The sequence below is a fragment of the Pituophis catenifer genome, unplaced genomic scaffold (genome assembly GCF_029215685.1).
Source record: "Pituophis catenifer annectens isolate HBS135680 unplaced genomic scaffold, rPitCat1.0.hap2 SCAF_7, whole genome shotgun sequence".
Lineage (NCBI taxonomy): Eukaryota > Metazoa > Chordata > Lepidosauria > Squamata > Colubridae > Pituophis > Pituophis catenifer.
This window is the reverse complement of record NW_027256887.1, coordinates 76659200-76675221: the sequence shown is the minus strand read 5'-3', so window position 1 is coordinate 76675221 and position 16022 is coordinate 76659200. Positions and strand designations below refer to the sequence as shown.

Here is a 16022-nt window from a genome sequence, read left to right as displayed (position 1 = left end):
GCCACAACTTTGCAAATAAAGTTGTCTGAACATCATAGAAATTTCAGTTCCACATCAATCCTGGATTTTTTAATGCATTCTTTTAAGTTTATTATTATTATTGTTCATTGGTTCGATTTATATGCTGCCCTTCTCCAAAGACTCAGGGCAGCTTACAATGCATTAAGCAATAGCCTTCATACTTTTGTATATACCTGCTTAGTAGGGCTTTCGCCCCCCCACCCCCCAGCGGTGTTCTTTTTTATACAAAGTCAGCTTATTGCCCCCACAATCCGGGTCCTCATTTTACCTATCTCGAAAGGATGGAAGGCTGAGTCAACCTTGAGCCTGGTGAGATTTGAACTTGCAATAATTGCAGGCAGCTGGCAACTAAGTGCTACTTTAACAGCATTTAGTCCACTGCGCTACCAGGCTCTTGAAAATGGATTGTAGTTAATGGATTATAGGCACCTTGATTAAAAATGTTGTGATATAACGCACTTTGACCTAACCTGAAAATACAAATAGAAAGATAAACATAATAAGAGTTTTAGTAGTATATAAAAGGTAAAGGTTCCCCTCACACATATATGCTAGTTGTTCCTGACTCTAGTGGGCGGTGCTCATCTCCATTTCAAAGCTGAAAAGCCAGCACTGTCCGAAGATGTCTCTGTGGTCATGTGGCCGGCATGACTAAACACCAAAGATGCTGTTACTTTCCCACCAAAGGTGGTCCTATTTTTCTACTTGCATTTTTACGTGCTTTCGAACTGCTAGATTGGCAGATGCTGGGACACATAATGGGGGCTCACCCCATTATGCGGCACTAGGGATTCGAACCGCTGAATTGCCAACCTTTTGATTGACAAGCTCAGAGTCTTAGCCACGAGCCACCGCATCCCTTTAGTAGTATATAGATGAATGCTATCCCAAAGGAAATTTCATAAAATAAGGACTGATGCAATGTATAAAGACTAATGCACTTAGGCCTCTCATAGATCTATTTCCAAGGATTTTTTTTTTCAAAAAAAAAAAAAAAAGGCAAAAATGCTGAAGCTAAAACTGAATGAAGCTGCAAAATTATGTTCAGGACATATTGGGCACTAAAGATCAAGCCAAGAATGTGACAAGTGACAAGTGTTGGAATGGTGAAAGAAGAGAAAGAAATCCCTTCTGTTGCATGGAACATTAAGTAAGCAATATACCGGAAAGAAAGTAAGGAATAAAAGTCAGGAAAAATATAATCAGAAATCTGATCTTTCAGACTTCTGAATAAAAAATGGTGAACTAAAATGCCTCTACTAAAAGTAGAAGTGATGTCCATTGTGAAACAAAGAGCTGGCAATGAGTAGACTAGCTCTTTGTAATTTGGACAAGGAGAGAACTTGAGATCACCCACAAGCGCTCCATACAACTGTTCCTCACAAGGAAGCCACAAGATAGCAGTCTCTGGCAGGGTTAGAGCTCTGAGAAACAAGGGAACAGTTATCTTGTTCAAACCATAGTTGCACCTTTTCAAAAGATATTGGCTTTACATGTTTCCTTTTTAATCACTTTTGGAAATTGCTTGTTAATTGCTTCTCAGCTATTACAAACCTTTGGATCAACAAGTTTTACAACATTGAGTGAATTTTCTTTCATCCTTGGCAAAACAAGCTTTAAATAAAAATTTAAAGACTTTTAAAAAGTTATTTTGGAATAAACAGAAAAAGAATGATTAGAAGTTTGATTTAGGAAGCTAAAAAATGGACTAAAAGTCCAGGTGGATTTGAAATAATATTGTGCAATTAACCTTAAGAATCCTTCCCATAGGAAAATGCCTTTATTTAGAATTCTTTTTTTAAAAAAAGGCTTGGTTGGACATTGGAGGGAACTAAACATAATTAAAAAAGAAGAGTACTTAAATTTGCAGAAAAATACCTTAACACTGGATGTGTTGAAGGATATTTTTGAAAAATGAACCCAGTTAATTTTAAGAATATGGTTCTGTAGATAGGCTATGTCTAAAAGATGTTATGGAGGAGGAACAAGTTTTACTGGACAAGACTGAGACTAATTAGAAAGTGGATTTTAAAATGGCAGGCTACAAGAATGTCATCGAAAAAAGTCATGCTACACTAGACATGTAAATAAAACTGGATGATACCTTAATAATTAAAAGAGATACACAAATAATAAATCAAAAGAGTAACTTAAATAATTTTCCTATATTGGATTTATAAAAGAGACTTATTAAAGTTTTGAAAAATTATGTGAGAAGAGGCAAAAAAAGAAATAAGAAAAAAAATCAAGTTCTAGGACATTATTTGAAGGATTAATAATTAAGATTGCTAAAAGGAAGGACTATAAAGTTGGTTTATTTGATCATGTTTAAAATAGGTATGTTATTATCTTTATCTACCTTCAGTGGACTTTTGTTGATAAGGATCAAATGGCATATGGGAAGAAAAGAACATTTGTTACATTTTAAGAAAAGGTGATAAGTTATTAAAATTGTTCATACTTTTTGTGATGAATAGTCATTTCTTTATCATTTTCTTTTTCTTTACTATATTCTTGTTTTTCTTTTTTCTACACTATTTTTTATTCTTTTAATTTTTTTAGTTTGCATTAGTTTTTAGCTTTTTAATTGTAATTTTAGGAAAACTACAATAAAAAATAAATATCAATATTCAGAATATCCCCAGCATGGAACAGTTGTACAACACAAGGAAATATAAACTAGCTAGGCTCCACTGGATTCAAAACCTATGCTTTCCCAGACAGCTGAAGAGGAGGTGGACCTATTTTTCAACTATGCTACTTCAGACTACAAGTGGGTTGTAATGTGACTCAATGTGCCTTTGTACAATAACCACAAAAGCTTGCACAAAGAAATCTCGAAATGATGAAGAAGACTTTTCTCTAATTACGTAGAAACATTTTATTATATGTTTAATCATTCAGTGCTCATCTGTCAAAATTGAACTACTGGAGCTACAGTAGAGAATTTGTAGTCTTTAATGAATTGTTAAGCTAAAGATGTTGAGACTCTGGAAAAAAAGCAGAAAAGAGCAACACAGATGATTAGAGGGCTGGAGACTAAATCATATGCAGGAATTGGGTATGTCTAGTCTAGTGAATCTGAGCTTGTCGATCGAATGGTTGGCAGTTCAGCAGTTCGATCCCCAGTGCTGCATAACAGGGTGAACTCCCGTTACTTGTCCCAGCTTCTGCCAACCTAGCAGTTTGAAAGCAGGTAAAAAATGCAAGTAGAAAAATAGGAACCACCTTTGGTGGGAAGGTAACAGCATTCTGTGCGCATTTGGCGTTTAGTCATGCCGGCCACATGACCACGGAGACGTCTTCGGACAGCACTGGCTCATCGGCCTTGAAACAGAGATGAACACTGCCCCCTAGAGTCAGGAACGACTAGCACATATGTGCGAGGGGAACCTTTACAGTTAGCAATGCTGACCAGAGGTTTGGATGCCTATGCAGATAGAAAAGCACAGCTCAAAAGAATGTTACATCCAGTTGAATGAACATTCTCCTCCCCTCTAAAACCTTTAGTTCTTTTGACCAGGAAATGGTGTTAATATTACTAGTTGACACCCACAGTCATTTCCTATTAAAGATATTTAGAATTCTAGACTAGAGAGCTAAATAAAAATAAATCTGAAGCTGTACTTTGGCAAATTGACAGTTCATTATACATCAATGTGAAAAAACAGTTGTTTTGCTAAGAGGATTTTCTCTTTTTCAGTGTTATGTCCCTAAAATAAGTACATCCTCAAATTCAGACATCTGTATTTTCTAGCAAAACACTGACATTAGGGCTGCTTTATGAATAAGCAAGTAGGACTCTTTAGTTTGATTTGGGAAATGCAGACATAATTCTAGCTTTGAACATTAGGGACTTCTAATATATTACTGTAAGTCAGGATGATCAAGGCATCTTTTTTGGTGATCAGCAACCCAAACTGATTTCTTACTTCTTTTTAAATCTCTTCCTGGCAGCAAAACAAACCATTAGATTCAGGCATATCCATGTTTCCCTATCAAAAAAAATGCAGAGACATAGCCATCAAACAGAAGAGGTTTCCTGATACAATTAGTCTTCAACTTACAACCACAATTGAACCCAACATTTCGGTTGCTAAGCGAGACAGTAATTATATGAGTTTTAGAAGAGTGAGGAAAATCCTCAGGGATGATTCACACCCTGGTCCCCACTTCTTTATCCTCCTACCATCGGGAAGTATAGCCAGCCGCACAAACAAACTGAAGAACAGTTTTTATCCGTGGGCTGTCAGACTCCTCAATGCAAAATAACAACATAACTACGTAGTACAATGGACTTGCAGGGCCGGTGCAATGTGTAACATTTTCAAACTGGTGCAATAGGACTGGGGGTTGTTAATATGATTTGTTGGGTTAGGGATTTTCTGTCTTCACTGTGAGTTGTATTATGTTGTGGGGAGTTGCACTCAACCAATCTCATTGTACATATGTTGTGCACTGACAATAAAGATTTGAAATTTAAAGTTTGCTCCATTTACAATCTTTCTTGCCACAGTTGTTAGGTAAATCACTTCAGTAGTTAAATTAGTAATGTGGTCATTAAGTGAATCAGATCGTAAAAGGTGATCACATGGCCCTGCAACCATCATAAATACATGCCAGTTGCCAAGCATTCGAATTTTAATTATGTAATCATGGGGATGCTGAAACTGCAGGTGTGAAAAATGGTCATAAATCACTTTGTTTGGTCTTTAAATGAAAAGTTGTAAGTCGAGGACTACCTTTATATTCTTCCTCCCCCCACAAGGAGCAGGATTCTTCCCCTTCTACCCCATACATTCTTCCCATCACAATACAATCTGATTAATTCTCTCCTATATTCTGAGGAATTATCATCTAAACATGGAGATCCTACATCTACTGGTCTTTATGCATGTTCTAAACTTTGTATTTGATTTATGAACAGAATTAACTGTCTGTCAGTTCTGAGAGTCTCTTCCCTTGAGATACAGGATCAGCTTTTGAATTTGCTACATTTATGTCTTAACAGAGGGAAGTTTGCCTGAGGCAGTAACAGTAAGCACATCTGTGACTGTCACTATTGGTGGGAAGACAGGAATTGCTGCAGGTAGGACTTGTTTCAATGCACTTGAAGTTGGGGATAACACTGGGGAGACCCTCTACTTGTTTTTATTTATTTGTCTGAATGTGAATCTGGAAATTGGCAGGTTCATCAGTTCAATGGGCCAAACATGGAATTTTTATATCAGGCAACCACTAGATGGCAGCAAAGAGAAAAAGAAAATGCTTTCCTGCCATCTAGTGGTCAATTGCAGCATGTTGTGGAAGTCCTAACAAAAACTTCCAACATTAATTTTAAAGGATAAATCCTTGCTGTTAATACTAGGCCTAAGTTTTATGTCATGTGTATTGTTGCAGTGTCCTTTTTGTGCCCAGCAAATATTACTTCTGTGCTTTGCAACTTTTTCATAACTCCATAAAAATAAACACACAAAAAGCAAACGACCTTTCACTTAATTTTCATCCAAGACCATAGTTCCCCAGGTGCTAAAATGACAATATGGAATAAACCTGATGGAAATGTTGGGATGATGCCCTGCATAATAACTGCATCAGTGTTTATTTCCACTCATCCATGTAGAAACTGAAATCTACAAATGTTCATCTCATTTTTGTATACGCCCTTTTGATATTTATGAATCCGTGAACTGGTATGAATATTGTTGAAAGGAAAGAGATAATGAATGAGTTTTGAGGGCCTCGATCATGCCCTTTAAAGTGCTTTTATTATAGTCAGGGTTTGGAAGGGGGGGGGAAGTAGCTGATAATTAGCAGTTTCTAATCAAACCAAGCCATTCCACAGCTCAGAAGACAGCAATAATTGAAAAGCAGATGGTGTGGAAGGACTGACGGATGAGGATTAAAAAGAGATTAAGTGGGAAAATCATGAAACTTCAGAAGTATCACCCTCCTCCCCAAAATACCCCTAGATACATGCTCAATCATGGACATGGTGATATCTATTTATAGCATCCAAACAGAAACATTCATATCAAGTTTGCTACCCATACAGCCTTAGATGAATTTCTTTGTAAAATCTGCTGGATGCGAGAAGAAAGAAGACAGGTCTTTGTAGAATCTTGCATCTTTGCTATGAGTTGGAATAGGCAAAACATGAAAGATCTCCATTATCTAGAACCTGGACAACTGGGAATACTCAAGGATTCATTTCTATTCTGAGTAGATTTCTTTCTTTCTTTCTTTCATTCATTCATTCATTCATTCATTCATTCATTCATTCATTCATGTATGTATGTCAGATTGTGTGGCTACCCAACTCGCCATAGTGATTCTGAGCAACTGACAACTTATAAAATAGTTAAAACAATGTATGGGTATCTGCTTATCCAACAGGTCAGATAAGGGGGCGCGTTTTAGGTCCCTTCCTTAAATGTAGTTTTCTAGCAGGATCAAGAAGTGTGCCTTCTCAGAGCTTCTCCTGGCCTGTGGAATATTCTTTCTCCAGACATCTGTCAGGCTCTTAACTTTTTAGCTTTCTGGAAAACTTGGAAAACACGATTGTTCCCACAAACATTGGGATGGAACTATGTTTCTCAATCTTGGCAACTTTAAGATGTGTGGATTTCAATTCCCAGAATTCCCCAGCCAACAAGCAGGAATTCTGGGAGCTGAAGCCCACACTTTTTAAAGTTTCCAAGTTTGAAAAAAACAAGGATGGAGCCCATCAAGATAGTATATGGATATGTGGGAAAGTGCTTTTCCTGGGATGCCATGAGTTTTTATTTTCTTGAGTTCTTATTCTATTTTGTCTGAGAATTGTTGTTCTGTTCTGTTTGGGAATGTTTGCTTTTTTTTTTTTTTTACTGTTTTGCGAGCCACTCGGGGTTATAATTGCAATATAAGTGACTATGTACTGTAAGTCCTTTAAAATAAATAAATAATACCTTAATGTCTGCCAATGGCAATGTCCACAGCAAGAAAAAAAACCCATCTCTTGGACACAAATTAATCTGCCAAATTCACAACCAGGAATCTTCAGTCTTTTAGTTTTCTCTGTTGATATTCTGGATCCCTCTCAATAATATAATTCTTATAATGTAAATTTGAGTAAATTATTTGAGATAATTATAGTAAATTCTTTGAGTAAATTATAGTATTTTCCAGCTGGAATCACCTTGGAAGAATACTCTCTTTATAATAGCCTACATGTGCCTTTTCAAGTGAATTTAGAAAGTCCATTCAATATTGTAATCTTCCTAACAGCTTTTGATCCCCAAGTGAACATTAACTGAAACATAATTATTACTTATCACTTAATTAAAACTTTATCTCCTCTGTGTGTGTGTGTGTGTGTGTGTGTGTGTGTGTGTGTGTGTGTGAGTGAGTGAGTGAAAGAGAGAGAGAGAGGGAAGGAGAGAGAGAGAGATCAGAAATACCTCACTTTGCTCTAGATAATATGACTGAATGTTCTGTCATGTGAATCATTAAACCGAGCTTCTGTATTGGTTGAACTGACATTGCAGCTGCTGAGAGTTTTAAGGTCCCAGTGAAATCACTAGAATCTGCATCTCCTTGGTCTGGGTACATGAAGGGTATATGACGTCATTTGAGGAGTGTGGTTTGCAAGACAATCTTTGCTTGCTAATTTCAAGCATGGACAGATCAGCGTGGGTACATTTCATTCATGTTTACATGTCTACGAGTACACACATGGATGTATATTTATTTTAAAGGATGCTACAAGTTCCTGCTGGAATCTTCAGATTCCTGCCAGAACCTGAATCCAAACCTCTCCTCCCAGCACAAAGGATTTCTCCCAGCACAAAGGATTTCAAGACATTGTTTTGCTGATCCCACATCACGAAGGGATCTTGTTTTGCTTGCTTGGGAAATTAAAAACAACAGTAGCATGAATGACTGCCAAAAAGAAGCCTCCTCAAATGAAATCTAGCCACCCTTGCAAGTTGCTGTTGTTTTAGGTCAAATGGATTTCAAAATTCAGTGGGACAAGCCTTACTGAAGTGTTTCCATTTTGTTTTGTTTTTTTCCCCAAAAAACAATTGCTGTGAATTGCTGTGGGGGTTTTGGAGTGAGCAGCTATAGATATATTTGGAACTAAGTAAGAAATGCAAGAATCCTTTCATATGCTCCCTGGGATTTCCACAGATGGCTGTAAGAGCAGAGAAATTCCTGTTCCTGACTGTAACAGCTTGTAGCAACTATTCCTTGCTCTGCCTTCTGTGTTGGACTATAGGGAGCCATTAGCAGTGACATAGCAGCATGGGGTGAAACTGTTAACTGTCAGTTGTTGTGCAATGATACAGTTGGATTTCAGAAGGGCACAGACGTCAGACAGACTTAGCCTTGGACCATTCCTGCATTGAGTGAGGGTGGGGGATGAGGAGTTCCTTGGAAATAGGTTAACTGTTGGGAGCGAGTCTTATCTATGCAAAGAAAATGAATCAGAAATAACTAGAATTCTTTGCTTGCAGCCTTTCTTCCCACTATCAAACTATATTTTGCTTATTAGTTTTTACATATTTTGTATGTCATTTTGACCGGAAAGGAGACTCATCTACAGAAGGTCATTTAGCACCAATAGATTTTTGCCCTATCTCTTCACTCTCAAATTATTTGATATCGTTTTAATTCTAAGCAGAATCAGAATAGAGAAGGAGGTTGCTATGGCAACTGTTTCCTTAAGCCTTTGGTCTGACTCATTTCAGACAATTACTCTCATGCTCTAGGATGCATAGTTGTGGTAGAGGAGAATTGTGTGCTGGGTTTTATTTCCTTTTATTCTTATCCTAGGTATTAACTTCCCAATAGTCATGAAAATATACATTGAGAGCGTAGGTCTGGTCATGAGTAACGCTCATGTGAAGCTGTGAACTATGTCCTGATTATATATGAAGTGTTTTTCCTAGGTTTCCATGAGATATATATATTTTATAATTTATATTTTGCTGATAAAGAAATAAAGGGAGACTAGTATAGATCTATTTCAAGCTATTTAGCTCTCATTAGCTAGCCATACCCTTACTCGGATTTGAACTTGGGCTTCCTGCATGTTAGGCAGTTGAATTAACCTCTGAGCCACAAGTTCTCCTCCCTTCATCAGCTTGAGCCAGGGGAAAGATTAAGTGATTTCTATCGAGACACCTGGTCTACCCCAACATGTGGGAGGGGGCATTCTGCACAAATGGTTTGTCGTGAATGCGACTGCTTGAGGGCTCCTGGATTGGATCTGAAAGGCGAAAGGGAGCAGAATGCCCCCTCCCACATGTTGGGGTAGACAAGGTGTCTCGATAGAAAAACATTTTATAACTTCTTAGGCTGACATGATTGAATGTGTAAAAATAATGTCAGGAGTATAAAGGAATGCATACATAAATACATATGGTACCTTTTAAGAACATACGAAGAAGCCAGTGGGTGCAGTGTTAAAGTGTTAAATTAGGACTGGCAAAACATAGGTTCAAATTCACCTCAGCCACAGAAACTCTCCAGGTGACGATTGTCTGCTCATTAATGCTCAGTCCAATTTCTATCGTAGAGATGTTTTGGCGGGGATAAGATAAAAATGGACCCTCATGTAAGAAGCCTTGGTTTGGTTAAAGGGTGGGATATACATGTTAAAGACACTTTGCTTGTCAGCTGGAAAGCTGACAGTCCAGGTTCGAGACCCAAGCTCTGTGCAACGGATGAGCTCCCATTACTTGCTCCAGCTCCTGCCAACATAGTAGTATGAAAACATGCAAATGTATGTAGATTAATACCCTGTTTCCCCCAAAATAAAACTACCCCTGATAATAAGCCCAATCGGCGTTTTGAGCGCATGGCAATAAAGCCAAGTGCTTATTTCAGGGTTCAAAAAATATAAGACAGGATCTTTTTTTTGGGAAACACTGTAGGTACCAATTTGGTAGCAAGGTAACAGTATTCTGTGTGTGTTTGGTGTATAGACATGCTGGCCACATGACCACAGAAAATGTCTTTGGACAACTTGCCTTCCTCAGCTATGAAACAGAAATGAACACTCTGCCCTACAGTCGGACATAACTGGACAGGGAAACCTTTATCTTTTCATTTTCATTTCATTTTCATTTTATTAAATTTGTATACCGCCCTACTCCTGAAGGACTCAGGGCGGTGAACAGGCACAAAATAAAACACATAAATACAAAAGTTAAGACATGATTAAAACCCAATTAAATAATTTTTGCCTGAGACAATTTAAAACCCCCAATAATTTAAAACGAATTAAAATTTGAGTTTAAAAATTTAGAAGAAGGGGAAAAAATTAGGCCAGGCCGGCCTGCTGGAATAGGAGTGTCTTCAAAGCACGGCGGAAAGTGCGCAGATCCGGGATCCTCCGTATCTCCGGGGGGAGCTCGTTCCAGATAGTAGGTGCCCCCACAGAGAAGGCCCTCCCCCTAGGGGCCACCGGTTGACATTGTTTGGCTGACGGCACCTGGAGGAGCCCATCTCTATGAGAGCATACCGGCCGGTGGGAGGCTGTTTGTGGTAGTAGGCAGTCTCGTAAGTAGCCGGGTCCTAAGCCATGGAGCGCTCTAAAGGTGGTAACCAAAACCTTGAAGCGCACCCGGAAGACCACCGGGAGCCAGTGCAGCTCACGCAGGAGAGGTGTCACACGGGAGCGCCATGTTGCTCCCATAACCACCCGCGCAGCCGCACTCTGCGCCAGTTGGAGCCTCCAGGTGCTCCTCAAGGGGAGCCCCATATAGAGAGCGTTACAATAGTCCAGGCGGGAGGTAACGAGGGCATGAGTGACTGTGTGTAGGGAGTCCCGATCCAGAAAGGGACGCAACTGCAAATCAGGCGAACCTGATGAAAAATCCTCCCAGTCACGGCCGTCAAGTGCTCTTCTAAAGACAGCCGTGAGTCCAGGAGGACACCCAAGTTGCGAGCCCTCTCCGTGGGGGCCAGCGATTCGCCCCCAATAGTCAGCGATGGCGTCAACTGACTATATCGGGACATCGGAAACCACAGCCACTCGGTCTTGGATGGGTTGAGCCTGAGCCTGTTCCTCCCCATCCAGATCCGCACGGCCTCCAGACACCAGGACATCACTTCAAGGGCATCGTTGGGGTGGTCCATCCAATAGAATAAAATAATGCCTCTTGGCTTAGACAAGAGATCCACCTGATGACTAGATTCAAGTCTATGACCTAATGTTGCATAGTAGTTCAGCAAATCTCTCTGGAACATTTACCACCAAGACATTAGCCAGTCTTCCCTAAACTAGCAACTTTCCGTTGTGATGAGTCTACCCTAATTGACTGGGTATTCTGGGAATTGCAGTCCCAACTCATCTGTAGACTACGTCTAGCTGAGGTCATTCCCCTTTCCTTTTCGGCAACGAATGTTATGTTATACATTGTCTCTGAACGCTGAATAACTATTGGAGATATTTGACACAATTTGACCATAACTTCCGAATATTGTAGTTCCAGACTTCATTTGAGGGACATTATTTCTCACCTTTGGTCATCTTAGCCATGATCTCTGGGAGATATAGTTCAGCAACTTCTAGAAAGCTATAGATTCCTTGTTTTTGATCTCCAATAGTGGCTGTCATCATATATGTGGCACTAAATTCTATAACTGGTAGGGAAAGTAATTTAAGTTATTGAAATTGAGCCTAACAGTCATTCTATTATCACTAAATGATTGAATTGTAATATGAGTTTAAAGCAGATTTTGTCGAGGCAAGTAGAAGAATTATTGGAGTCCTTCATAGTTTAGAAGTTAAGCATCCGAAAGCAGCTCCTATTTTTCACACCAGCCTATGTTTGCCACAACAAAGCTTGCTGTAAATGGATGGAATATATTATTTCTCCTCTAGCAAATGTCATTGGAGAGAACATTTGCTTGCTGGGAAATGCTGTGCCTGGACACAGATTAGAAAATAATGTGTGGTTTGAAGAAAACAGACACTGTGTTCTGAAATATTTTAAATGTTGCATATTTTTACACACGCATTTGAATGAAAAGTGACTTGGCAATAATAATATGCGGAAGGAGAGACAGTTCAAAGCATGCTGCTGCTTGAGGCAAAACAATCATGGGCAGTGGTCTCATCTCCATAAAATATCATAATGCCAAATAGTCACCAAATAGAATAGAAGAGAAGAGAAGAGAAGAGAAGAGAAGAGAAGAGAAGAGAAGAGAAGAGAAGAGAAGAGAAGAGAACAGAACAGAACAGAACAGAACAGAACAGAATAGAATTCTTTATTGGCCAAGTGTGATTGGACACATAAGGTGTATACACCAATTCTTTGGTGTATAGGCTCTCAGTGTACAATGGCATTTAAGATACAATCTTATCTTACAATCATTTTCTTTCTCTTTCCCAACAGTGCAAATAGAGAAAAGGTAGATTAAATGATTTGCTGCCCTTCTATAATGCATATAATTCTCTCCTAATCAAAACTTTTGCAAGCAGAGATTTTAGAGTTTTTATTTGGAGGATGGATGGCCCCTTCTCACTGGATAATGACCGAAATGACCCCAGTAGCAAATAAGAGTTTACCAAAAGGGCAAACAGTTCCAATTTTGGACATTCTGCCGGAAGATGCTAAACTAGCCATTGTACGTCCTTGTTTCCTTGATGGTGGTAAATGATTGAGTAGTCTGAGCATTGACTGTTCTCACCTGATGTCCGATGAAATAGAATTTGAGAATCAAGTAAAAGGCTGCTCAGTCAGGTTTCCCTCACAGAATTCTTCCCGAGTTGCTTGGAATTTATCAAGCTTGTCAATATGCTCGGGGAGCCTTTTATTGATCCCTAATCAACTGTACCTACCACTATGTTTTCTTCATATGCTTTATAGGCTTGCTTTACAAAATTAAAGGCTGCCTCAAGGAGAACCAACCTTGCATCCCAATTTTAAAAAGGTAAAGGTTCCCCTCATACATATGTGCTAATCGTTCCTGACTCTAGAGGGCGGTGCTCATCTCCGTTTCAGGTCATCTCCGTTTCAGCGCTGTCTGAAGAGGTCTCCATGGTCATGTGGCCAGCATGACTAAATGCCAAAGGCGCATAGAACGTTGTTACCTTCCCACCAAAGGTGGTCCCTATTTTTCAACTTGCATTTTTTACATGCTTTCAAACTGCTAGGTTGACAGAAGCTGGGACAAGTAACGGGAGCTCACCCCATTACGCGGCACTAGGGATTTGAACTGCTGAACTGCCGACCTTTCGATCAACAAGCTCAGTGTCTTAGCCACTGAGCCACTGCGTCCCTATTTAGATTCTGCCAAAAGCTCTATGGCTTCTGGCCATAGAGGGGTCCAACCTTGGCAATTTTAAGGCTTGTGGACTTCAACTTCCAGAATTCCTCAGCTATTGACTGGAGAATTATGGGAGTTGAAAACCACAGATCTTAAAATTACCATGGTTGGCCCCCTCGTCTATGGTATCTCTCATCTCCATCTCTGGGATGGCGTGGAGCTGTCCTTTTGGAAATGCAGTGGGGGTGAGGGTTGGAATTCTTTGCAATAGTTGAAAAATGAGATTTGAGCAGATCAGAGAAAAGAATATCCAAAGAGCAGCTATTTGTAGAAAAGCAAGGGAAGCATTTAATAATAAAAGAAAGAAAAGAGGAGAGAAGGACAAATACATGTGCCAAAAGTGAGAAATATGAAATTTGGATTATGAAATTTGGATTATTCTGTGGCTTCTCCAAGCAGAGAAAGACAATCAAACTTATTTTTGGTTTATTGGACAGATGCTTTTTTAGCTCTCTTCAGAGGAGAGGTCAGAGCTTTTGAATGTTAATTCAGAAATAGAGAAATGGGTGCCGAGAATGAAATAACTCTCCTAGCACTTGAGAACTATGGATCTATTCATGGTATCTCAAAGTGCCTTCATTTTGTTTGCAACAACTGACACTGAAACTTATTCAGTGTGTCAGTGATCACCATCCTGATTTTTTTTCATATCTCCCAGGGCTGTAATTGTCACAAGATGAGATTGCATGAACAATCCTAGTATTTAAATCATTACTTTAAAGTATTCATACCTTGTTGGAGATATAATTCTGGGTGTTAAACTTTAAGGCTATAAATGAATGGAATGGGTTCAAAAGAGAGAGAGAAAACCAGCTAAATATGAGCTAGCAGTGTGCAGCGGCAGCCAAAAAAGCCAGTGCAATCTTAAATTGCATTAACAGAGGAATACAATCAAGATCGAGCGAGGTACTAATATCACTCTACAAAGCCTTAGTAAGACCACACCTAGAATACTGCATCCAGTTTTGGTCACTACACTATTAAAAAGATGTTGAAACTCTAGAAAAAGTGCAGAGGAGAGCAACAAAGATGATTAGGGGACCGGAGGCTAAAACATATGAAGAACAGTTGCAGGAACTGAGCATGGCTAGTCTAGTAAAGAGAAAGACCAGGGGAGACATGATAGCAGTGTTCCAATATTTGAGGGGCTGCCGCAGAGAGGAAGGAGTCAAGCTATTTTCCAAGGCACCTGAAGGCCAGACAAGGAATAATGGATGGAAACTGAGCAAGGAGAGATTCAACCTAGAATTAAAGAGAAATTTTCTGACAGTGAGAACAATCAACCAACGGAACAGCTTGTCTTCGGAAGGTGTGAGAGCTTCATCACTTGAGACTTTCAAGAAGAGACTGGACTGTCATTTGTCAGAAATGGCGTAGGATCTCCTGCTTGGACAGGGAGTTGGACTAGATGACCTAAAGGATCAGATTAACTCTGTTAATCTGTTAATATTGTAGTTGGTTATATAGAAAGCAAACCTTCAAGGAAAGGCTGAAGGAGCTTACATATATTTAGCCTGGGGGCAAAAAATCTGAGGAGGATCTGACATCACTCCTGATATACTGGAAGGTTGTCACACAAAAGAGGGCAAAATCCTAATGTTTTTCAGCAGCGTGAAAAATACAGTTCTAACTTGGCCAGTATGTGCCTTTCCCAAAGGAAGAAGACACCAGTGGGCTAAGTTTGGGCAAAGCTGCAGTGACAGATGTTCTGGATGAAGCACCTGAAAGAGCAGCTGTGCTTTCATTTTGGCTGAAAGGGTCCTTTCTCCGGAGAGCTATGCAGATATATGAATGAGCAATTGGTTGGCTTTTCTGTCAAAGAATTGTGTTGTCCTCCTGGGGCATATATGCAGAATATGTCTGGAAAGGCTCCCAAGACTATACCCACTGATAATTATTCCTTTCTACTGATCCATGTGGAAATAAATAATTTGGCCAGGCACGGCCTTGAAGGTACTGCAAGGGGTATGAGACACTGGGTAGAAGATGGGAGTACATCTTTATTTATTTCTATTGTAACATTTGTCCCCAAAAGAGAAAAGAATACTGGAAGATAACAACTGGTTACCAACTACGATGCTTAACAGGAATAGCTTGAATTTTTCTATAATTGTGTTTCCAAGATGAAGTAAGAGATGAGCTATCCCTCATAAGAACTGGGTAAACTGCATTTGGAAAGCACCTTGCAAACTTAATCCAAAGGGCTTTGAATTGTATTATATGAAGGGTGGAGAGAAAAAAGAAAAGAAAAGGAAAAAAATGTAATGCTAAGAGCTGATCTGAGACTGGGATGGGTGGGTATGCAGAATATGAGAGTATTCAATAACAGACATATTAATGCAAGATGAAGTAAATCAAGTAATGTGTTTTGGGGGTCCCAGTGTTTCTGTACAAAATATAGACAGGAAAAAATAGAAGTCTTAATGCAGGAAGGCAAATATAATTTATCCATCAATACTGAAATCTGGTGGCATAAAACTCACGAGCAAACTGCTAGGATTGAAAGGGCATAATATATTTAAAGGAATACGTTAGACAAGAGAGGAGGAGGAATGACATTATATGTGTAGAAAGTGTGTATGTATTGAGATCCAAGAATTTGAGTATAAGGAAATAATGGAACAGCTGGCTACAGTACATTGCTTATATCTCCAAGATCAGACCATTTATATGCAAGACTC

At 39.2% G+C, this 16022-nt stretch overlaps 1 protein-coding gene across 1 annotated transcript in view; it reads left to right on the top strand.

The window, feature by feature from the left end:
- CACNA2D4 (calcium voltage-gated channel auxiliary subunit alpha2delta 4) overlaps positions 1–16022 on the top strand; it is a 160228-nt gene that overhangs the window by 61014 nt on the left and 83192 nt on the right. Inside the window, exon 16 of the mRNA XM_070947986.1 lies at positions 5033–5110. Within this exon, the coding sequence (XP_070804087.1) occupies positions 5033–5110 (78 nt within the window). The remainder of the gene's footprint in view (positions 1–5032; positions 5111–16022) is intronic.